This window comes from Rhinoraja longicauda, chromosome 10, assembly GCF_053455715.1.
Source record: "Rhinoraja longicauda isolate Sanriku21f chromosome 10, sRhiLon1.1, whole genome shotgun sequence".
Lineage (NCBI taxonomy): Eukaryota > Metazoa > Chordata > Chondrichthyes > Rajiformes > Arhynchobatidae > Rhinoraja > Rhinoraja longicauda.
In genome coordinates this window covers 54,103,972-54,121,260 of record NC_135962.1, presented here as the reverse complement: position 1 = coordinate 54,121,260, position 17,289 = coordinate 54,103,972, and the positions used below count along the sequence as shown (strand labels likewise).

Genomic DNA, 17,289 nt, shown 5'->3' with positions numbered 1-17,289 from the left:
AGGAACGGGGTACTGATTTTGGATGATCAGCCATGATCATATTCAATGGCATTGTTGGCTCGAAGGCACCTATTTTTTTCATGTTCCTCTGTTTCTAAGACATTGGAATGAGGCACTGTCTCCTCTAAAGGGACACAAAGTGCTGGAGTAACTCAACGGGTCAGGCAGCATCTCCGGAGAATGTGGGTAGGTGATGTTTCAGGTCAAGACCTTCTTCAGACTGATTGTAGGGGGGTGGGGGAGAGTGTAAAAAGCTACACGAGCCTCCGTGAGAGGATCTCACGGGCAAACATCTCCTATCCAGGGCTTTTAACCCTCTTCTAACCAGACTGAAAGCGTTTGCCATTGTGTTAGTGGGAGCTTGCTGTGTGAAAGATGGCTGCCACTAGTCCTATAGTTTGATTGCAACTAACTTTCAATAGTAATTCTTTGGCTGCAACATGATTTGGGACGTGGTGAAAGTGATATAAGGTCATAAGGAATAGGAGTAGAATTAGGCCATTCGGCCATCAAGTCTACTCCGCCATTCAATCATGGCTGATCTATCTCTCCCTCCTAACCCATTCTCCTTCTTCTCCCCATAACCCCTGACACCCGTGCTAATCAAGAATCTATCTATCTCTGCCTTAAAAATATTCATTGACTTGGCCTCCACAGCCTTCCGTGGCAATGAATTCCACAGATTCACCACCCCTCTGACTAAAGAAATTCCTCTTCATCTCCTTCCGAAAAGAACGGAGTGTGCTACACGTTCTATAAACATAAACGTCACGACAGAAATGCAAGGCTTCCTTTTTTAATCAATGTCGTTCAGCTACAATGGCATAATAATTCCATCCACCAACAAGCTCGTCCAACTGCCTTTTGTGCAGATCGCTTTTCATTTATTTGGTGATCTATTCTCGATGTTGACGAGCCGTGAAGTTAAGTATTTCGTGAAATGAGTTCTCACGCTTTATGCAAGGACGCTGAGGTCCCAATGGAACATGAAACATAGATGCGGTTCAGCACAGGAATAGGTCCTTCAGCCCACAACGTTGAGCTGGACATAATGCCAAGGTAAACTAACTTCATCTGCCTCGGTACTCGTGACAATAAACTAAGCTAATGTAAACTAAACTAAACTAAACTAAACTAAGGCAGATGACTCAAGCATGAGGTCATGGCTAAAAGGAGTCATAGAGTCATACAGCGTGGGAAACAGGCCCTTCGGCCCAAACGTACCTGTGCTGACCATTGTAAATTGATGTGGGACAAGGTTCCAGCGAGTCCTGCTGGAATACTTCCAAGCAATTGTTTGTTGCCTGGATCAGAGGGGAATAACTTTGAGGTGGGGTTGGGAAAACTAGAATATCGGAGGTTGAGGGGAGACCTGAAGGAAGTATATACAATTATGAGAGGCTTAGATAGGGTAGACAGCCAGAACCTTATTCGCAGGATGGAAATGTCAAAGACTTTGGGCAGCACAGTTGTGTAGTGGTAGAGCTGCCGCCTCACAACGCCAGAGGCATGGGTTCGATCCTGACTGCGGGCGCTGTCCGTATTTAGTTTGTACGATCTCTCTGTGACCACGTGGGGTTTCTCCGGGTGCTCCGGTTTCCACCCACACTCCAAAGACGTGCGGGTTGGTCGGTTAATTGGCTTTGGTAAAATTGTAAATTGTGTGTGTGGGATAGTGTTCGTGTGCGGGGATGGCTGGTCGGCGCGGACTCAGTGGTCAGTCTGAAGAAGGGTCTCGACCCGAAACGTCACCCATTCCTTCATCCAGGGATGCTGCCTGACCCGCTGAGTTGCTCCAGCTTTTTGTGTGTATCATCAGTGGACCGAAGCGCCTGTTTCTGCACTGTATCTCTAAAGTCTAAAGACTAGAGGGCATAGGTTTACGCTGTGGGGGAGATACGTTGTGGGGAAAGCTTTTCACTGTACCTCGGTACACGTGACAATAATAAACTAAACTACGTTCGTGCAAGACTTTTTGCACAGAGTGGTGGGTGCCTGGAATGAGCCACTAGGGGGTGGTGGTGAAGGAATATATAATGGTATTTAAGAGACTTAAAGAGAAATAGGCACATGCAGGAAGTGGAAAGATATTGATCAATGCGCAGGAAGATGAGTTTTATTTAGCTTGGCTTCTTGTTTGACACAAATATTGTGGGCTGCGGGACCTCCCCCTGTACAGTTCTAAGTTCATGAGTTCATGAGTTATAGGAGCAGAATTAGGCCATTCGGCCCATCAGGTCTACTCCGCCATTCAACAATGGCTGATCTGTCTCTCCCTCTCAACCCCATTCTCCTGCCTTCTCCCCCTAACCCCTGACACCTGTACTAATCAGGAATCTGTCAATCTCGGCCTTAAAAATACACAATGGCTTGGCCTCCACAGCCGTCTGTGGCGATGAATTCCACAGATTCACCAACCCCTGACTAAAGAAATTCAGTCATACAGCACAGAACAGACACTTTGGCCCAACTTGCCCATGCTGACCAAGATGCCCCATCTACACTAGTCCCATCTGTCAATGTTTTGCACATATCCTTCTAAAACCGTATCAATGTCTCTGCCCAAATGTCTTTTAAATGGTGTTATAGTACCTGCCTCAACTATTTCCTCTGGCAGCTCGTTCCATATACCCATCACCCACTGTGTGAAAAGGTTGTCCCTCAGATGAAACCCCCACCCACCTACATCCCCCAAGGGGAGGGGGAGAGAGAGGGAGGGAGAGGGAGGGAGAGCGGGAGGAGAGGGAGGGAGGAGCGGGAGGGAGAGGGAGGGAGGGGAGGGTAGAGGGATAGAGTGAGAGGGGGTGGGAGAGAGGGAGGAGGGAGAGAGAGGGAGAGAGGAGAGAGGGAGGAGGGAGGGGGTAGGGAGAGAGAGAGGGAGGTAGGGAGAGAGGTAGGGAGAGAGGGAGGGGGGAGAGGGAGAGAGGGACAGAGGGAGGAGAGGGGGAGAGGGAGAGGAGAGGGAGGGGAAGGGGAGGGGGAGGAAGAGAAGGAGAGGAGAGGGAAGAGAGGGAGGGAAGAGAGGGATGAGAGGGAGAGTGGGGAGCGAGGGAAAGAGAGAGGGGAGGGAGGAGAGAGAGAGGAGGGAGGGAGAGAGGGAGAGGGAGAGAGAGAGAGAGAGAGAGAGAAAGATGGAGAGGAATAGGGAGAGAGGGAGAGGGAGGGGGAGGGGAGAGAGGAGAAGAGGGAAGAGAGGGGAGGGAAGAGAGGGAGAGTGGAGAGGGAGGGAGAGAGAGAGAGAAAGAGAGAGGGAGAAAGGGAGAGGGAAAAGAGGGGAGAGGGAGCAGAGGGAGGGTGAGAGGGGAGAGAGGGAAACAGCAAGCAGGCAGGAACGATAAATTATCCCAACCCCTTCTGCACATCCAACTTATCACTGCGCCGCGGACACGAGGTGATTTCTAAAATGATAACAGCCTTAATCAGGCAATCAGAGGGAGAAGATTATGCCTTGACCCGTGCCATCAATCTGCCAGCAATTTAATTTCATTTCCATTACAGGGTAATTCCGAAGATTTCCACCACAAAATTAACACCAATTTTCCCATTTTAATTAGTTAAATCAGAAGATGCAGCTCTCCCCGGGGGCCGAGCGAGGTGGGATCAGTTAGGATGAAAATGATAACTACACGGCTGTAATTAGGACGGGTCAATGAATCCTCTCCCTGGAGCCCGGCCAGTTTAATTTCCCGTGATATTTGAGCGTCTGTCGCTAAGCTGTCTCATCGATTGATGCAGAAATTAACTTATTTTTCAATCAGGCTGTGGCTGCCCCCTGGGTCGCAGCTTGCCTGCCTCTTCTGCAGCTCAAGCGATTTTTCATCAGCGGCTGTCTTTTGATGGCGAGACGAGCTATCATGAATTACAAAAGGCCCTTGAATGGTTTTGACAAATTTTTATCCCCCTTCGTCCTTTCCCCCAACCCGCCCCACTGCCCCCTCCCCTCCCCCTCCCTCCCCCCCCCCCCCCCCCTCCTCTTGAAGTACACCAGCTTAACAAGACAACACTTAAGTCTTGTGGAGCTTTTCATTACAGAGGCATTTTAGCTGGCAACACTGGTTTTTTTACACTCACCCACGTCCCCCCACACACACACACACACACACACACACACACACACACACACACACACACAGTGTTTGGCTGGAGATAAAGCTATTAAATCTACCCCTGGGAGCAAGCCCTCTGCAAATTATTTATTTTCCCTGTTTAAAATCTCAATTACAATGTATTGCAATTCATTTTTCAACTCTGTTGGGGTTCCTTAACCCAAATCCCCGGGTGGTGTTGGCATTGGCGCCCGAGCCTCACAGGGCCGGCCCGCGCAAAGGTTGAGAGTCATGGAGTCACCCAGCGCGGGAACAGGCCCTTCGGCCGACTTGCCCTGGCCGCCCAGCATGGCCCATCTGGAGAGGTCGGTGCAGCGGTCGATGGTCGGTGTGGCTGACCTCTGCTGGAAGAGTCCAGGACTAGAGGTCACAGCCTCAGAATTAAAGGCCGTTCTTTTAGGAAGGAGGTGAGGAGGAATTTTGTGTGAGGGCGGCAAATCTGTGGAATTCTTTGCCACAGAGGGCTGTGGAGGCCAAGTCAGCGGATGGTTTTTAAGGCAGAGATAGATAGGTTCTTGATTAGTACGGGTGTCAGAGGTTATGGGGAGAAGGCAGGGGGATGGGGTTAGGCGGGAAACATAGAGACATAGAAAATAGGTGCAGGAGTAGGCCATTCGGCCCTTTGAGCCAACACCGCCATTGAATATGATCATGGCTGGTCATCCTAAATCAGTACCTCGATCCTGCTTTCTCCCCATATCCCTTGATTCCGTTAGCCCTAAGAGCTCTATCTAACCCACTAACTTCGGGCCGAGACTGAGAGTCAGGGCATAGGGAAATGTCGTTCACCCATTCCTTCTCTCCAGAGATGCTGCCTGACCCGCTGTTTCTCCAGCATTTTGTGGCAAACTTCCCTCCAGTGCTAGACCCTATTACCCTGAGATAGAAGACCGTGACCATTCTACACCTTATCCACGCCTCTCATGATTTTGTATCCCATGACCACACCTGGAGTACTGTGTGCAGATTTGGTCTACAAATTTGAGGAAGAACATTCTTGCTACTGAGGGAGTGCAGCGTAGGTTCACGAGGTTAATTCCCGGGATGGCGGGACTGTCGTATGTTGAAAGAATGGAGTGACTGGGCTTGTATACACTGGAATTTAGAAGGATGAGAGGGGATCTTATTGAAACATATAAGATTATTAAGGGATTGGACACGCTAGAGGCAGGAAACATGTTCCAGATGTTAGGGGAGTCCAGAACCAGGGGCCACAGTTTAAGAATAAGGGGTAGGCCATTTAGAACAGAGATGAGGAAAAACCTTTTCATCCAGGGAGTTATGAATCTGTGGAATTCTCTGCCTCAGAAGGCAGTGGAGGCCAATTCACTGGATGCTTTCAAGAGAGAGTTAGATAGAGCTCTTAAAGATAGCAGAATCAAGGGATATGGGGAGAAGGCAGGAGAGGGCAGGAACGGGGTACTGATTGTGGATGATCAGCCATGATCACATTGAATGGCGGTGCTGGCTCGAAGGGCCGAATGACCTACTCCTGCACCTATTGTCTATTGTCTATTGCCTTCTCTGCTCCAATAAAAAAATACCCAATCCTATCCATCCCCTTCTTATAAGCCCAGACATCAAGTCTTGGTAACATTCTGGTGAAACCTTTCTACACCCTTCCCATCTCAATGACATCCTTCTGCACGTTGACCAGAACTGCACACAATGCTTTAAGTGTAGTCTCATCAGCATCTTGTACAACTATAACATGATTCAAATATCATCTGAAACACAGCTCGGGATTTTATTTTGTCGAGAGGCTTCTGGCAAAAGTTTTACACGGTAACGGAGGTGGTTTTGAGTTTAGGTTATTGTCACGTGTACCGAGGTACAGTGAAAAGATTTTTCTTGCGTGCTAACCAGTCAGCGGAAAGACAACACATGATTACAATCGAGTCATCCACAGCGTACAGATACATGATAAAGGGAATAATGTGGATAATGTTTAGTGCGAGATAAAATCTCGTCAAGTCCAATCAAAGATAGTCCGAGGGTCTCCAGTGAGGTAGATAGTAGTTCAGCACTGCTCTCTGGTCGATGGTAGGATGGTTCAGTTGCCTGATAACAGCTGGGAAGAAACTGTCCCTGAATCTGGAGGTGTGCGTTTTCACACTTCTTTTGCCCGATGGGAGAGGGGAGAAGAGGGAGTGGCCAGGGTGCGACTGGTCCTTGATTATGCTGCTGGCCTTGCCGAGGCAGCGTGAGGTGCAAATGGAGTCAATGGAAGGGAGGTTGGTTCGTGTGATGGTCTGGGCTGCGTTCGCAATTCGCTGGAATTTCTTGCGCTCTTGGATGGAGCCGTTCCCAAACCAAGCTGTGATGGATCCTGATAAAATCCTCTCTACTGCGCTGAGTTATTGGTGAAATGCAAGGCGTTTCACCGAGAGGTGTAGAAGCAAACTTAATGTTGGCCTTTGGTGCAGAGGTGATGAAATGTAAAAACCCTGCGACAACTGTACACAGCGGTGGTGGGAGAACACACAGAGAACTGGACCCTGTGTTGCTCTCCTCATTTAAAGCAGCGTGCACTATGCCAACTGTACGGAGAATGCTCCTTGCTTGCTTGTACTTCATGGCAACAATTGTGCTGGGCATATCAACGCTTTAACCCTTGTACATCTATCTTCCTCCCCTCCCTCCCCTCTCTCCCTTCCACTTTCCATCCCTCCCTCCCTCATTCCCTCCCTTTTTGCTTCTCCCCTTCCCTTCCTTTCCTTCCTCCTCCCTCCATCCTCTCTCCCTCCCTCCCCCTCCCCTCCCTTCTTCCTTCCTCCCTCCCTCCCTCCCTCCCTTCCCTAACCTCCCTCACACCCCCTCCCCATCTCCCTCACATCCTCTCCCCTCCCACCACTCCTTCCCTCCCTCTCCCCTTTCCCTCCCCCCCCCTTTCCCTCCCTCTCTCCCCCCCTCCTCACCCCTCACCACCCCCCCCCCCTCCCCCCAGGTGTGGTTCCAGAACCGCCGGGCCAAGTGGAGGAAGCGTGAGAAGTGCTGGGGCCGCAGCAGTGTGATGGCGGAGTACGGACTGTACGGGGCCATGGTGCGCCACTCCATCCCCCTGCCCGAGTCCATCCTCAAGTCCGCCAAGGACGGCATCATGGAATCCTGCGCTCCGTGGCTTCTCGGTAATTGCTCACCCTGCCTGGGACACACGAGGGCAACACCAGGGGGGGCTACTGAGAGATTTGCTTGAAGCTGCTCAGGCTACAGGACATAAAATGGCCGTCCGGCCCAATAAGTCCATTCTAGTTTGTTCAGGGCGGCACGGTGGCACAGCGGTAGAGTTGCTGCCAGAGCACCGGCATCCATCCTGACTCTGTACGTTCACCCCGTGACCTGCGTGGGTTTTCCCCAGGTGCTCCAGTTTCCTCCCCTACGCTCCAAAGATTTGTAGGTTTAATTGACATCGGTAAAATTGTAAATTGTCCCTAGTGTGCAGTGTTTAGGATAGTGTAACTCCCAGGTGAAATTATCCTTGTGTCTTATTTACACGGGTATACTCTGTGTGACACAAAGATGTTAGGATGCATCATTTAGAAATGCCATTCCCACCAAACTGCACCACCATTCAATGAAATTAAGACACATATCGAAGGTATTTATTCACCAAATGCTGGAGTAACTCAGCAGGTCAGGCAGCATCTCGGGAGAGAAGGAATGTGTGACGTTTCGGGTCGAGACCCTTCTTCAGACTGTTCAAATTAAGACTGAAGATTTTCACCCAGATGGTCCAAGGATGTTTGAAAAATCAAAGTATAATAATAATAATAATAATAAATGTTATTTGTCATATGTAGGTTGGCACAGGGTCAACGGTACAATGAAATGTATTTGACAAGACAACGGGTCACCTCAGCAGTAATATTCCAAGGATAAATAAGATTTAAAAAATGACATTAGTAAGGTAAAAAGACAATATTAAAAATAGTTTAAAAGACAATATTATAAAAAATAATCAACATATATGATTTGAAATGTGTTTATGAGTTCAGAAGCCTGATGGCCTGATGGTAGAAACTGTTCTTAAGTCTGGTGGTACGCGCAGTAGTAGTCCTGATTTTGGTTAGGGTTTTTGTTTTGCTTATTTATCAATAGTCAGTGGTCCAAAGCTGCTTTATTTGTCACGGATGCAACTGCACAGTGAGATTCTTTCTGCATATATTTACACACGCGGGCACTGCCATGTTCCAAAGTCCAAAGTCTGATGTTCTGGACCGATTCCTGTGAACCAGCATCCCTCTCCTCTCCTCTCCACGCCCGGCCATCTTTGTGTCCCAGGGGCGCCCCCTACAGCCGACCTTGAAGGCGCTGGAGGCATCACCCCGGTTCAGCCTCCCACCCGCCCCTCTCTCCTCGCGTCCGAAGTCTCCGTCTCCCTCCCGGTTACGCCGACTGACCGACGAGCCTTCGGGCAGCTTCCCGATCCCGCCGACCAACAGGCCTGTTTGGGCGAAGGGGGCAGAGTCAAGGGAGTTTTAAGGTGCTTTAATTGACCTGGGGGGGGAAGTCCTCGATTTGCTGAATCTGGATGGAAAAGCTATGCAGTGCCAACTCTGATACTCCACAGCGTTATGTGAGAATCCTTCCTAGCTCCCCTGAAAATACCTTCGCTGTAGATTAGATTCAGCCAGAGAGTTGTGAATCTGTGGAATTCTCTGCCACAGAAGGCAGTGGAGGCCAATTCACTGGATGTTTTCAAGAGAGAGTTAGATTTAGCACTTAGGGCCAACGGAGTCATGGGATATGGGGAGAGGGCAGGAACGGGGCACTGATTGTGGATGATCAGCGGTGCTGGCTCAAAGGGCCGAATGGCCTACTCCTGCACCTATTTTCTATGTTTCTACGACATGTTGTGTTTACAGTTGTCTTTATTTATCAAATGCAAATCCACAAGTATTGTACATCGTCCAAAACAATCTGTCTTTCACTTTGGGCTTTAATTTGCTTCCTTTCACTCATGCCCCACAACCCCCCACTGCCTCTCCTGCAGAATACGCATTTGCCTTTATCAAAGTTAGAGCGACCAGAATATCAGAGATGTTAAACATGAGGGTTTATAATTTTCAGTGTGGACTTTCAACAGCATTTACAGTCTGAGCTACCCATTCATTCAGGCTGGTTATAATCTGGGAGAGGATATTCTACGTAGTAGACATCATCTACATGGACTTTGGCAAGACCTTTGACATGGTAGGCTGGTTTAGTTTAGTTTAGAGATATAGCACGGAAACAGGCCCTTCAGCCCACCGAGTCCGTGCCGACCAGCAATCCCCGTACACTAACACTATCCTACACACACTAGGGACAATTTACAATCTTTACTGAAGCCAATTAACTGACAAACCTGCACGTCCTTGGAGTGTGGGAGGAAACTGGAGCACCCGGAGAAAACCCACGTGGAGAATGCACAAACTCACTACAGGCACACCCGTAGTCAGGATCGAACCCGGGTCTCTGGCGTTGTAAGGCAGCAACTCTACCGCTGCGCCACTGTGCCACACTGGTCTGGAAGATTGGGTCACGTGGGACTTAGCCAACTGGTTACAAAATTGACTTTAAGGTAGGAAACAGGGGGTGCTGGTATAGAAAAGGTCACACAGGGCTAGAGTAACTCAGCATCCCTGGAGAACATGGATTGGTAATGTATTGGGTGGAGACCCATCTTCATAGTGATGTACCACAGGGATCAGCTATTGTTTGTTATTTATAGGTTGCACTGTTAGCGAGTTTATGGAAGACATTAAAACTGGTGGTACGGTGGACAGTGAAGAAGGTTATCTACGATTACAACAGTTTACAGTTTAGTTTATTGTCACGTGTACCGAGGTACAGTGAAAAGCTTTTGTTGCGTGCTAACCAGTCAGTGGAAAAGACAATACATGATTACAATCAAGCCATTTACAATGTATAGATACATGATAGGGGAATAACGTTTAGTGCAAGGTAAAGCCATCAAACTCCAATCAAGGATAATCCGAGGGAACCAAAGAGGTAGATAGTAGTTCTGCACCACTCTCTGGTTGTGGTAGGATAATTCAGTTGCCTGATAACAGCTGGGAAGAAACTGTCCTTGAATCTGGAGGTGTGCGTTTTCTCACTTCTACACCTTTTGCCTGATGGGGGAGGGGAGAAGAGGGAGTGGCCAGGGTGCGACTCATCCTCGATTAGGCTGCTGGCCTTGCCGAGGCAGCGTGAGGTATAAATGGAGTCAATGGAAGGGAGGTTGGTTTGTGTGATGGTCTGGGCTGCGTCCACAATTCGTTGCAATTTCTTGCGGCCTTGGATGGAGCTGTTCCCAGACCAAGCTGTGGTGCATCCCGATAAAATGCTTTCTACGGCGCATCTGTAGAAGGATCTTGATGAACTTGACTAGTTGGCCGTGGAATGTCGAATGGAGTTTAATTCAGACAAGGTGCGAGGTGTTGGTGGGACAAACCAGAGCTGGACCTTTGCAGTACATATTGGGGCACTGGGCAGTATTGTAGAACAACGAGATCTGGGAATGCAGATAAATAGTTCCATGAAGGTAGTGACACAGGTGGACAGGGTGGTGAAGAAGGCATTTGACATGTTTGCCTTCATTGGCCTGGGTATGGAGAACAGAAGTTGGGACATCATGTTACAACCGTACAAGTCAAGCCAAGAGGCCAAGAGGCCAAGTCAATGGATATTTTTAAGGCAGAGACAGCTACACTCTTGTTTAGTACAGGTGTCAGGGGTTATGGGGAGAAGGCAGGAGAATGGGGATAGGAAGGAGAGATAGATGAGCCATGATTGAATGGCAGAGTAGACTTGATGGGCCGAATGGCCTAATTCTGCTCCGATCACCTATGACCTTATGAGCAAGATGTTAGTTACGTTGCATTTGGAGTACTGTGTACTGTTGTGTTTTCCCTGCTGTAGGAAGGGTGGCTTTAAACTGGAACAGGTGCTAAAGGTTTTACGAGGATGTTAGTGGGTCTGGAGAGTTTGGGCTGGAGGGTTAAGGAGAGGCTGGGATACTCTGGGTCTTTTCTCCTTGGAGCACAGGAGGCCGAGGGTTGACCTTTGTAGAGGTTTATAGAATCATGAGTGGCATAGGCAACGTGAATAGCCACTGCCTTTTCCCCAGGGTAGCATGGTGCAAAGTGGAACAGCCAAACACTTTAACTCCCCATCCCATTCCCGTAGTCTGAAGAAGGGTCTCGACCCGAAGCACCACCCATTCCTTCTCTCCAGAGATGCTGCCTGCCCCGCTGAGTTACTCCAGCTTTTTGTGTCTATCTCCCAATCTAACCTTTCTGTCCTGGGCCTCCTCCACTCTCAGAGTGCGGCCACGTGCAAATTGGAGGAACAGCACCATATATTTCGCTTGGGCAGCTTACAACCCAACGGCATGAATATTGACTTCTGGAATTTCAAGTAACCCTTGCTTTCCCTCTCTCTCCATCATTCCCCCACCTTAGTCGTCCTGCTAGTTTCACTATTCGCATACCTTCGCTGTCACATCTCCCACAGCCAACAATGGACCATAGTGGACTCTGCCTTTCCTCGGTTATTGGTGCCTTCTCCGATTTGTTCTGTAACTTTACATACCTCTACTTTCCGTCTCCCCCGACTCTCGGTCTAAAGAAGGGTCTGGACCCGAAACGTCGCCCATTCCTTCTCTCCAGAGATGCTGCCTGACCCGCTGAGTTACTCCAGCTTTTTGTGTCTATCTTTAGAGGTGGCGTAGGTTTAAGGCGAGAGGAAAAAGATTTAGAAGGGACCTGAAGGGCAATTTATTTCACCTAGAGTAGTGGGTCCATGGAACAAGGTGCCTGAGGAAGTGGTGGAAGTAAGTACAGTCACAACATTGAAAGAACATTTGGACAGGTACATGGATAGGAAATAGGATTTGGAGGGATATGAAACAGGTGTAGGCAGGTACTCAGTCAAGCAACTTGGTCGGCGTGGATGAGTTGGGCCAAAGGGCCTCTTTCAATGCTGGATAATTAGTTTAGTTTAGTTTAATTTAATGCCAGGTACGGTGAAAAGCCTTTGTTGCGTGCTAAAACCAGTCAGCGGAAAGACAATACATGATTACAATCAAGCAGTCCACGGTGTACATATATATGACAAAGGGAATAACGTGAATGGTGTTTAGTGCAAGAAAAAGTCCAGTAAAGTCCGATCAAAGATAGTCCGAGGGTCTCCAATGAGGTAGATATTAGATCAAGTTGTTGATGGGATGGTTCAGTTGCCTGATAACAGCTGGGAAGAAACTGCCCCTAAATCTGGAGGTGTGCGTTTTCACACTTCTGTACCTTTTGTCCGGTGGGAGAGGGGAGAAGAGGGAGTGGCCAGGGTGCGACTGGTCCTTGATTATGCTGCTGGCCTTGCCGAGGCAGCGTGAGGTGTAGATGGAGTCAATGGAAGGGGGGTTGCTCTTCAATTTCCAGTTCAACGTCTCCAGGTTTGGGCGCGACACCGTCTTTGTGTTAATGAGCTGACCTGACCTGTCGTGTCTGTGTTGAATGAAACCTGGTGCCCAGGTTCCTGCTACAGTTTAATCTTGGCATCTTTCTTTGCTTACCGTTTTCAGTTCAAGATGGCTTACCAATGACCAGGCGATTTTCTAAAACCGAGTACCAACAATTCTTTCTAGGAATGCACAAAAAGTCTCTGGAGGCATCTGAAGTGGTGAGGAAAGTGGAGACAGAACACGCCAATCAGGCCGGCCCAGAGGACGAGCAGCGGGAAGACAAGAGCAAGGATTCCAAGGGGGCCATTTCTAAGGAGGAACTGAGGGAGAGCAGCATAGCTACCCTCAGGGCGAAAGCACAGGAGCACAGTGCTAAAGTGTTGGGGACAGTTTGTGGTGACGCGGAAGCCAAGATGGCTCCCGAGGAGAAGCCCGAAGAGACAAAGACCGAGCAGTCAAAAGCAACGCCGGACGAGATCTCCACTGAAAAGTTCTAAACTTTATATACAAACTATTAGCTCTTTATATATCTCCGCAGTCTTTTACGATGCTGTGCCCCTCCCAAAGACTGTTTGATGGTGACCAAAACTACTCGAGATTGCTTTTGGTTTAAAGTACAGGTTTCCCTCTGTTTTATTTTTTCCTGAGGTTATTCTTGGCAGACGTGTCTTTCTTAAACAATTTGTTGTCTGTTGACTTGTAACCTAACTTGTAATCTATAATGGCTTGTTGGGCGTCACACCAACATGAAACCCTGGTGGCTTTTGGTAGGTTTAATTTTCCATTTATCTCCATGTGTTTTCAAAATTCCCTCCTGCTTTTCAACATTCCTGACTTAGTTGCCGCATCCTTGTGTGATCAATGACCATATGGTAGAACAATCTCACAGAGGGCATCTTTTGAAGAAAATATAAACACAAAAGGCCCATTCTGCCCAGTGCACTCATCAATGTCCTTGAGTTGGACCAACTCCCTATGTTTCTATATATTCTTACCTCCTACACAAAGACCAGTTTGCCCCATGGAGTCTAGACTGGCTCATCAGTGCAAACCCTTCCCCCCATCTCCAGCCCTCACCCCCTGCTAATTTTCCTTTAAACTTGTTATTTTGTATAGGCTTGTGTACACTGGAATTTAGAAGGATGAGAGGAGATCTTATCGAAACGTGTAAGATTATTAAGGGGTTGGACACGTTAGAGGCAGGAAACATGTTCCCAGCGTTGGGGGAGTCCAGAACAAGGGGCCACAGTTTAAGAATAAGGCGTAGGCCATTTAGAACTGAGATGAGGAAAAACTTTTTCAGTCAGAGAGTTGTGAATCTGTGGAATTCTCTGCCTCAGAGGGCAGTGGAGGCCAATTCTCTGAATGCATTCAAGAGAGAGCTAGATAGAGCTCTTAAGAATAGCGGAGTCAGGGGGTATGGGGAGAAGGCAGGAACGGGGTACTGATTGAGAATGATCAGCCATGATCACATTGAATGGCGGTGCTGGCTCGAAGGGCCGAATGGCCTCCTCCTGCACCTATTGTCTATTGTCTATTTTGCAAATCTGACCATTTTTTTCTCAGTGTTCCTCCTGCCTTGTGCAAATTAACATTCAATTCAAGAATGGCCAACCTAGTTATCAAGCTGAGTGTCTTGACGTATTCTAGTTCTGCAGGGACTTGTGTAATGGCAGCCATCTTGGATTTGACCCACTGGCCACCGTTGCCCTGGTAATAGTAGCAGACGGAACGGTTAGGCCCAACACAGTGCAATGCTGACAGTGCGGGGACCAGATTCGAGGCCCAAGAGATTCTAATCTCTCTAACAAGCACTGGACCTGTACTCTCTGGAGTTTAGAAGGATGAGGGGGACCTCATTGAAACTTACAGAACAGTGAAAAGCCTAGATAGAGTGGATGCGGAGAGGATGTTTCCACTAATGGGAGAGTCTAGTAGCAGAAGGCACAGTCCCAGAATAAAAGGACATACATTTAGAAAGAAGATGAGGAGGAATTTCTTTAGTAAGAGTGTGGTGAATCATTGGGATTCGTTACCATAGATGGCTGAGGAGGCCAAGTCAATGGGTATTTTTAAGGCAGAGATTGAGAGATTCTTGATTAGTCAGGGTGCCAAAGATTATGGGGAGAAGGCAGGAAAATGGGTTTGAGAGCTAAAGATAAATCAGCCATGATTGAATGGTGGAGTTGACTCAATGGGCAGAATGGCCTAATACCGCTCCAGTGACTAATGAACATAATTTAAAGGAGTGCTTTCTAGGTCTTCTAGAGGAAACAAACACTCGGAAACCGAGTTACTCTGTGGTGTGAAGGGTGAGATGATCAAGGAGCTGCATTTCCCCCCCCCCATCGAAGGCTATCATCGAAGGCTGATGATACTTCGAAACGGTAGTTCTGCAGGACTTACAGTAAACAGTTCTCTGGTACCTTTAGAATTTAGAGGTACAGCGCGGAAACAGGCCCTTTGGCCCACCGAGTCCGCGCCGACCAGCGATCACTCTGTGTGTTAGCACTATCCTACACATCACCGAACAATTTACCGAAGCCAATTAACTTACAAACCTATACTTCTTTGGAATGTGGGAGGAAACCGGAGCACCCAGAGAAAACCCACGCGGTCACGTGGAGAATGTACAAAATCCGCACTGACAGCACCCGTAGCCAGGATCGAACCCGGGTCTCTGGCGCTGTGAGGCAGCAACTCTACCACTGCGCCACCCTAACGGCCCATTATGAGCCTGGCACTACGTGCTTGATGAAGATATCTGGCATGGGCCTAACCTATAATCAGAAGAAATCACTATTTATACGATATCCACACCCCCAATTAGATTATTGCCTGTAAAACACAACCAGGTAACCCTAATTCTATTTTGATACCATCTCCTTAATTCCCAAGTGGTTACTGAAGAAGGGCCACGACCCGAAACGTCACCCATTCCTTCTCGCCAGAGATGCTGCCTGTCCCGCTGAGTTACCCCAGCATTTTGTCTCTATCCCAGGTACACATTTATTGTATATATAACTCACCTGAACCCTTGATCAGAATCCAGCCTGTAACTCACACCAGGAGATCCATTGCTTTCTATATAAACCATTGAACACCTTGACTGGATTTTAGCTGTTATTGACTCCTTGTTTAAACTATGTTTGCTGGTAACGTTCCTTGGCTTTGTGTGTTCTCTGTTCTCTGAGCACTATCACACTCTGAGCATATAATACTCAAAATCAGTGATGTCTAAAATAAGTCATTTAACACAGATGAAGATATTATTTCCCAAAGGTCCACTTCTACCTCTGTGCCACTTGGAATTGGTGTGAGTAAGTTCATGAGTTAAGAGGAGCAGAATCAGCCCATTTGGCCCATCAAGTCATCTCCACCATTCAATAGTGACTGATCTATCTTTCCCTCTCAACCCCATTCTCCCTCCTTCTCCCCATAACCTCTGACAATCATACTAAACAAGAACCTATCAATATCCATCTTAAAAATATCCATTGACTTGGCCTCCACAGGCTTCTGTGGCAATGAGTTGCACAGATTCACCACCCTCTGACTAAGGAAATTCCTCCTCATCTCCTTTCTGAAGGTGCATCCTTTTATTCTGAGGCTGTGGCATCCGGTCCTCGACTCTCCCAGTAGTGGAAGCATCCTCTCCACATCCACTCTATCCAGGCCTTTCACTATTCGGTAAGTTTCAATGGTATGTGAAACGCCGAACCTTCGCTGGTGGCCATCGATTGCTGGAAGGAACTCCGAGCCAAGAGTGGCATTGAAGAGGGCTCTTCACCCCTCTGCCCTTCCAGCAAGAGTTGGAATGGGATGGTCACCAACGTTGACCCACAGCCATAGACTCCCCCTGGTGGGATCACTTTGCAATTACGTGAGAAGATGGGGATTGGGCAACTGCTGGCTAGACAGCTCTAAATCTTCATGAGTTGCGATTAATTAATTGTCTGGATAGACAACAAAATGCTGGAGCAACTCAGCGGGTCAGGCAGTATCTTTCTGGAGAAATGTGAAGGAGGGAACTGCAGAAGGACTGGATCCTGAAGAAGGGTCTCGACCCGAAACCTCACCCATTCCTTTTCTCCACAGATGCTGCCTGTTCCGCTCAGTTACTCCAGCTTTTTGTGTCGTGCATCTCTGGAGAAAATGAACAATAGCTGACGTTTCGGGTCGAAACCTTTCTTCTGACCTGACCCGAAATTCACCAATCCATGTTTCCCTGAGATGCTGCCTGACCCGCTGAATTACTCCAGCACTCTGTGTCTACCTTTGGTATAAACCAGCATCTGCAGTTCCTTTCTATTACATTATGAATTGCCTGGGTTGGATGTGGTCTGTGAGTTGTTGTTAACAATTGGCTTGGGTCAGACTTAGTTCGTGAGTTTTGGTTGACAAGTTGCCTGGGTCAGACAAAAGTTCATGAGTTGTGGTGATTCAGTTATCCATGCCAGAAATTGGTTTGCAAGTTATAGTTGTTGAGTTGCCTGGGGCAGACTTGGTCGCTTGGCAGACTTGATCACTGGTCGATGCGGGCCGAAGCGCTCTGTATCTCTAAAACTAAAGCACAGAAACAGGCCCTTCGGCCCAATTTGCCCATGCCAACCAAGATGCCCCATCCACGCCAGTCCCATCTGCACGTGTTTGGCCCATATCCCTCCATGAACCTGTCCAATATGCCTGACCAAGGGTCACTTGGTTAATGAGATGTTGTTAAAGAGTGGCCAGGGT

General features: G+C 48.2%; 1 protein-coding gene across 2 annotated transcripts in view; it reads left to right on the top strand.

Moving 5' to 3' along the window:
• The window catches only part of vsx2 (visual system homeobox 2), a 44,938-nt gene extending 28,321 nt beyond the window's left edge, over positions 1–16,617 (top strand). Inside the window, exons 4-5 of one of the 2 annotated variants that reach the window (XM_078406888.1) lie at positions 7,054–7,234; positions 12,736–16,617. In XM_078406888.1, the coding sequence (XP_078263014.1) occupies positions 7,054–7,234; positions 12,736–13,049 (495 nt within the window). In that variant the 3' untranslated portion in view covers positions 13,050–16,617. Of the gene's footprint in view, positions 1–7,053; positions 7,235–12,672 lie in introns of both variants that reach the window. The other variant, XM_078406887.1, reaches the window with a different exon arrangement.
• The last annotated feature ends 672 nt before the right edge of the window (positions 16,618–17,289 follow it).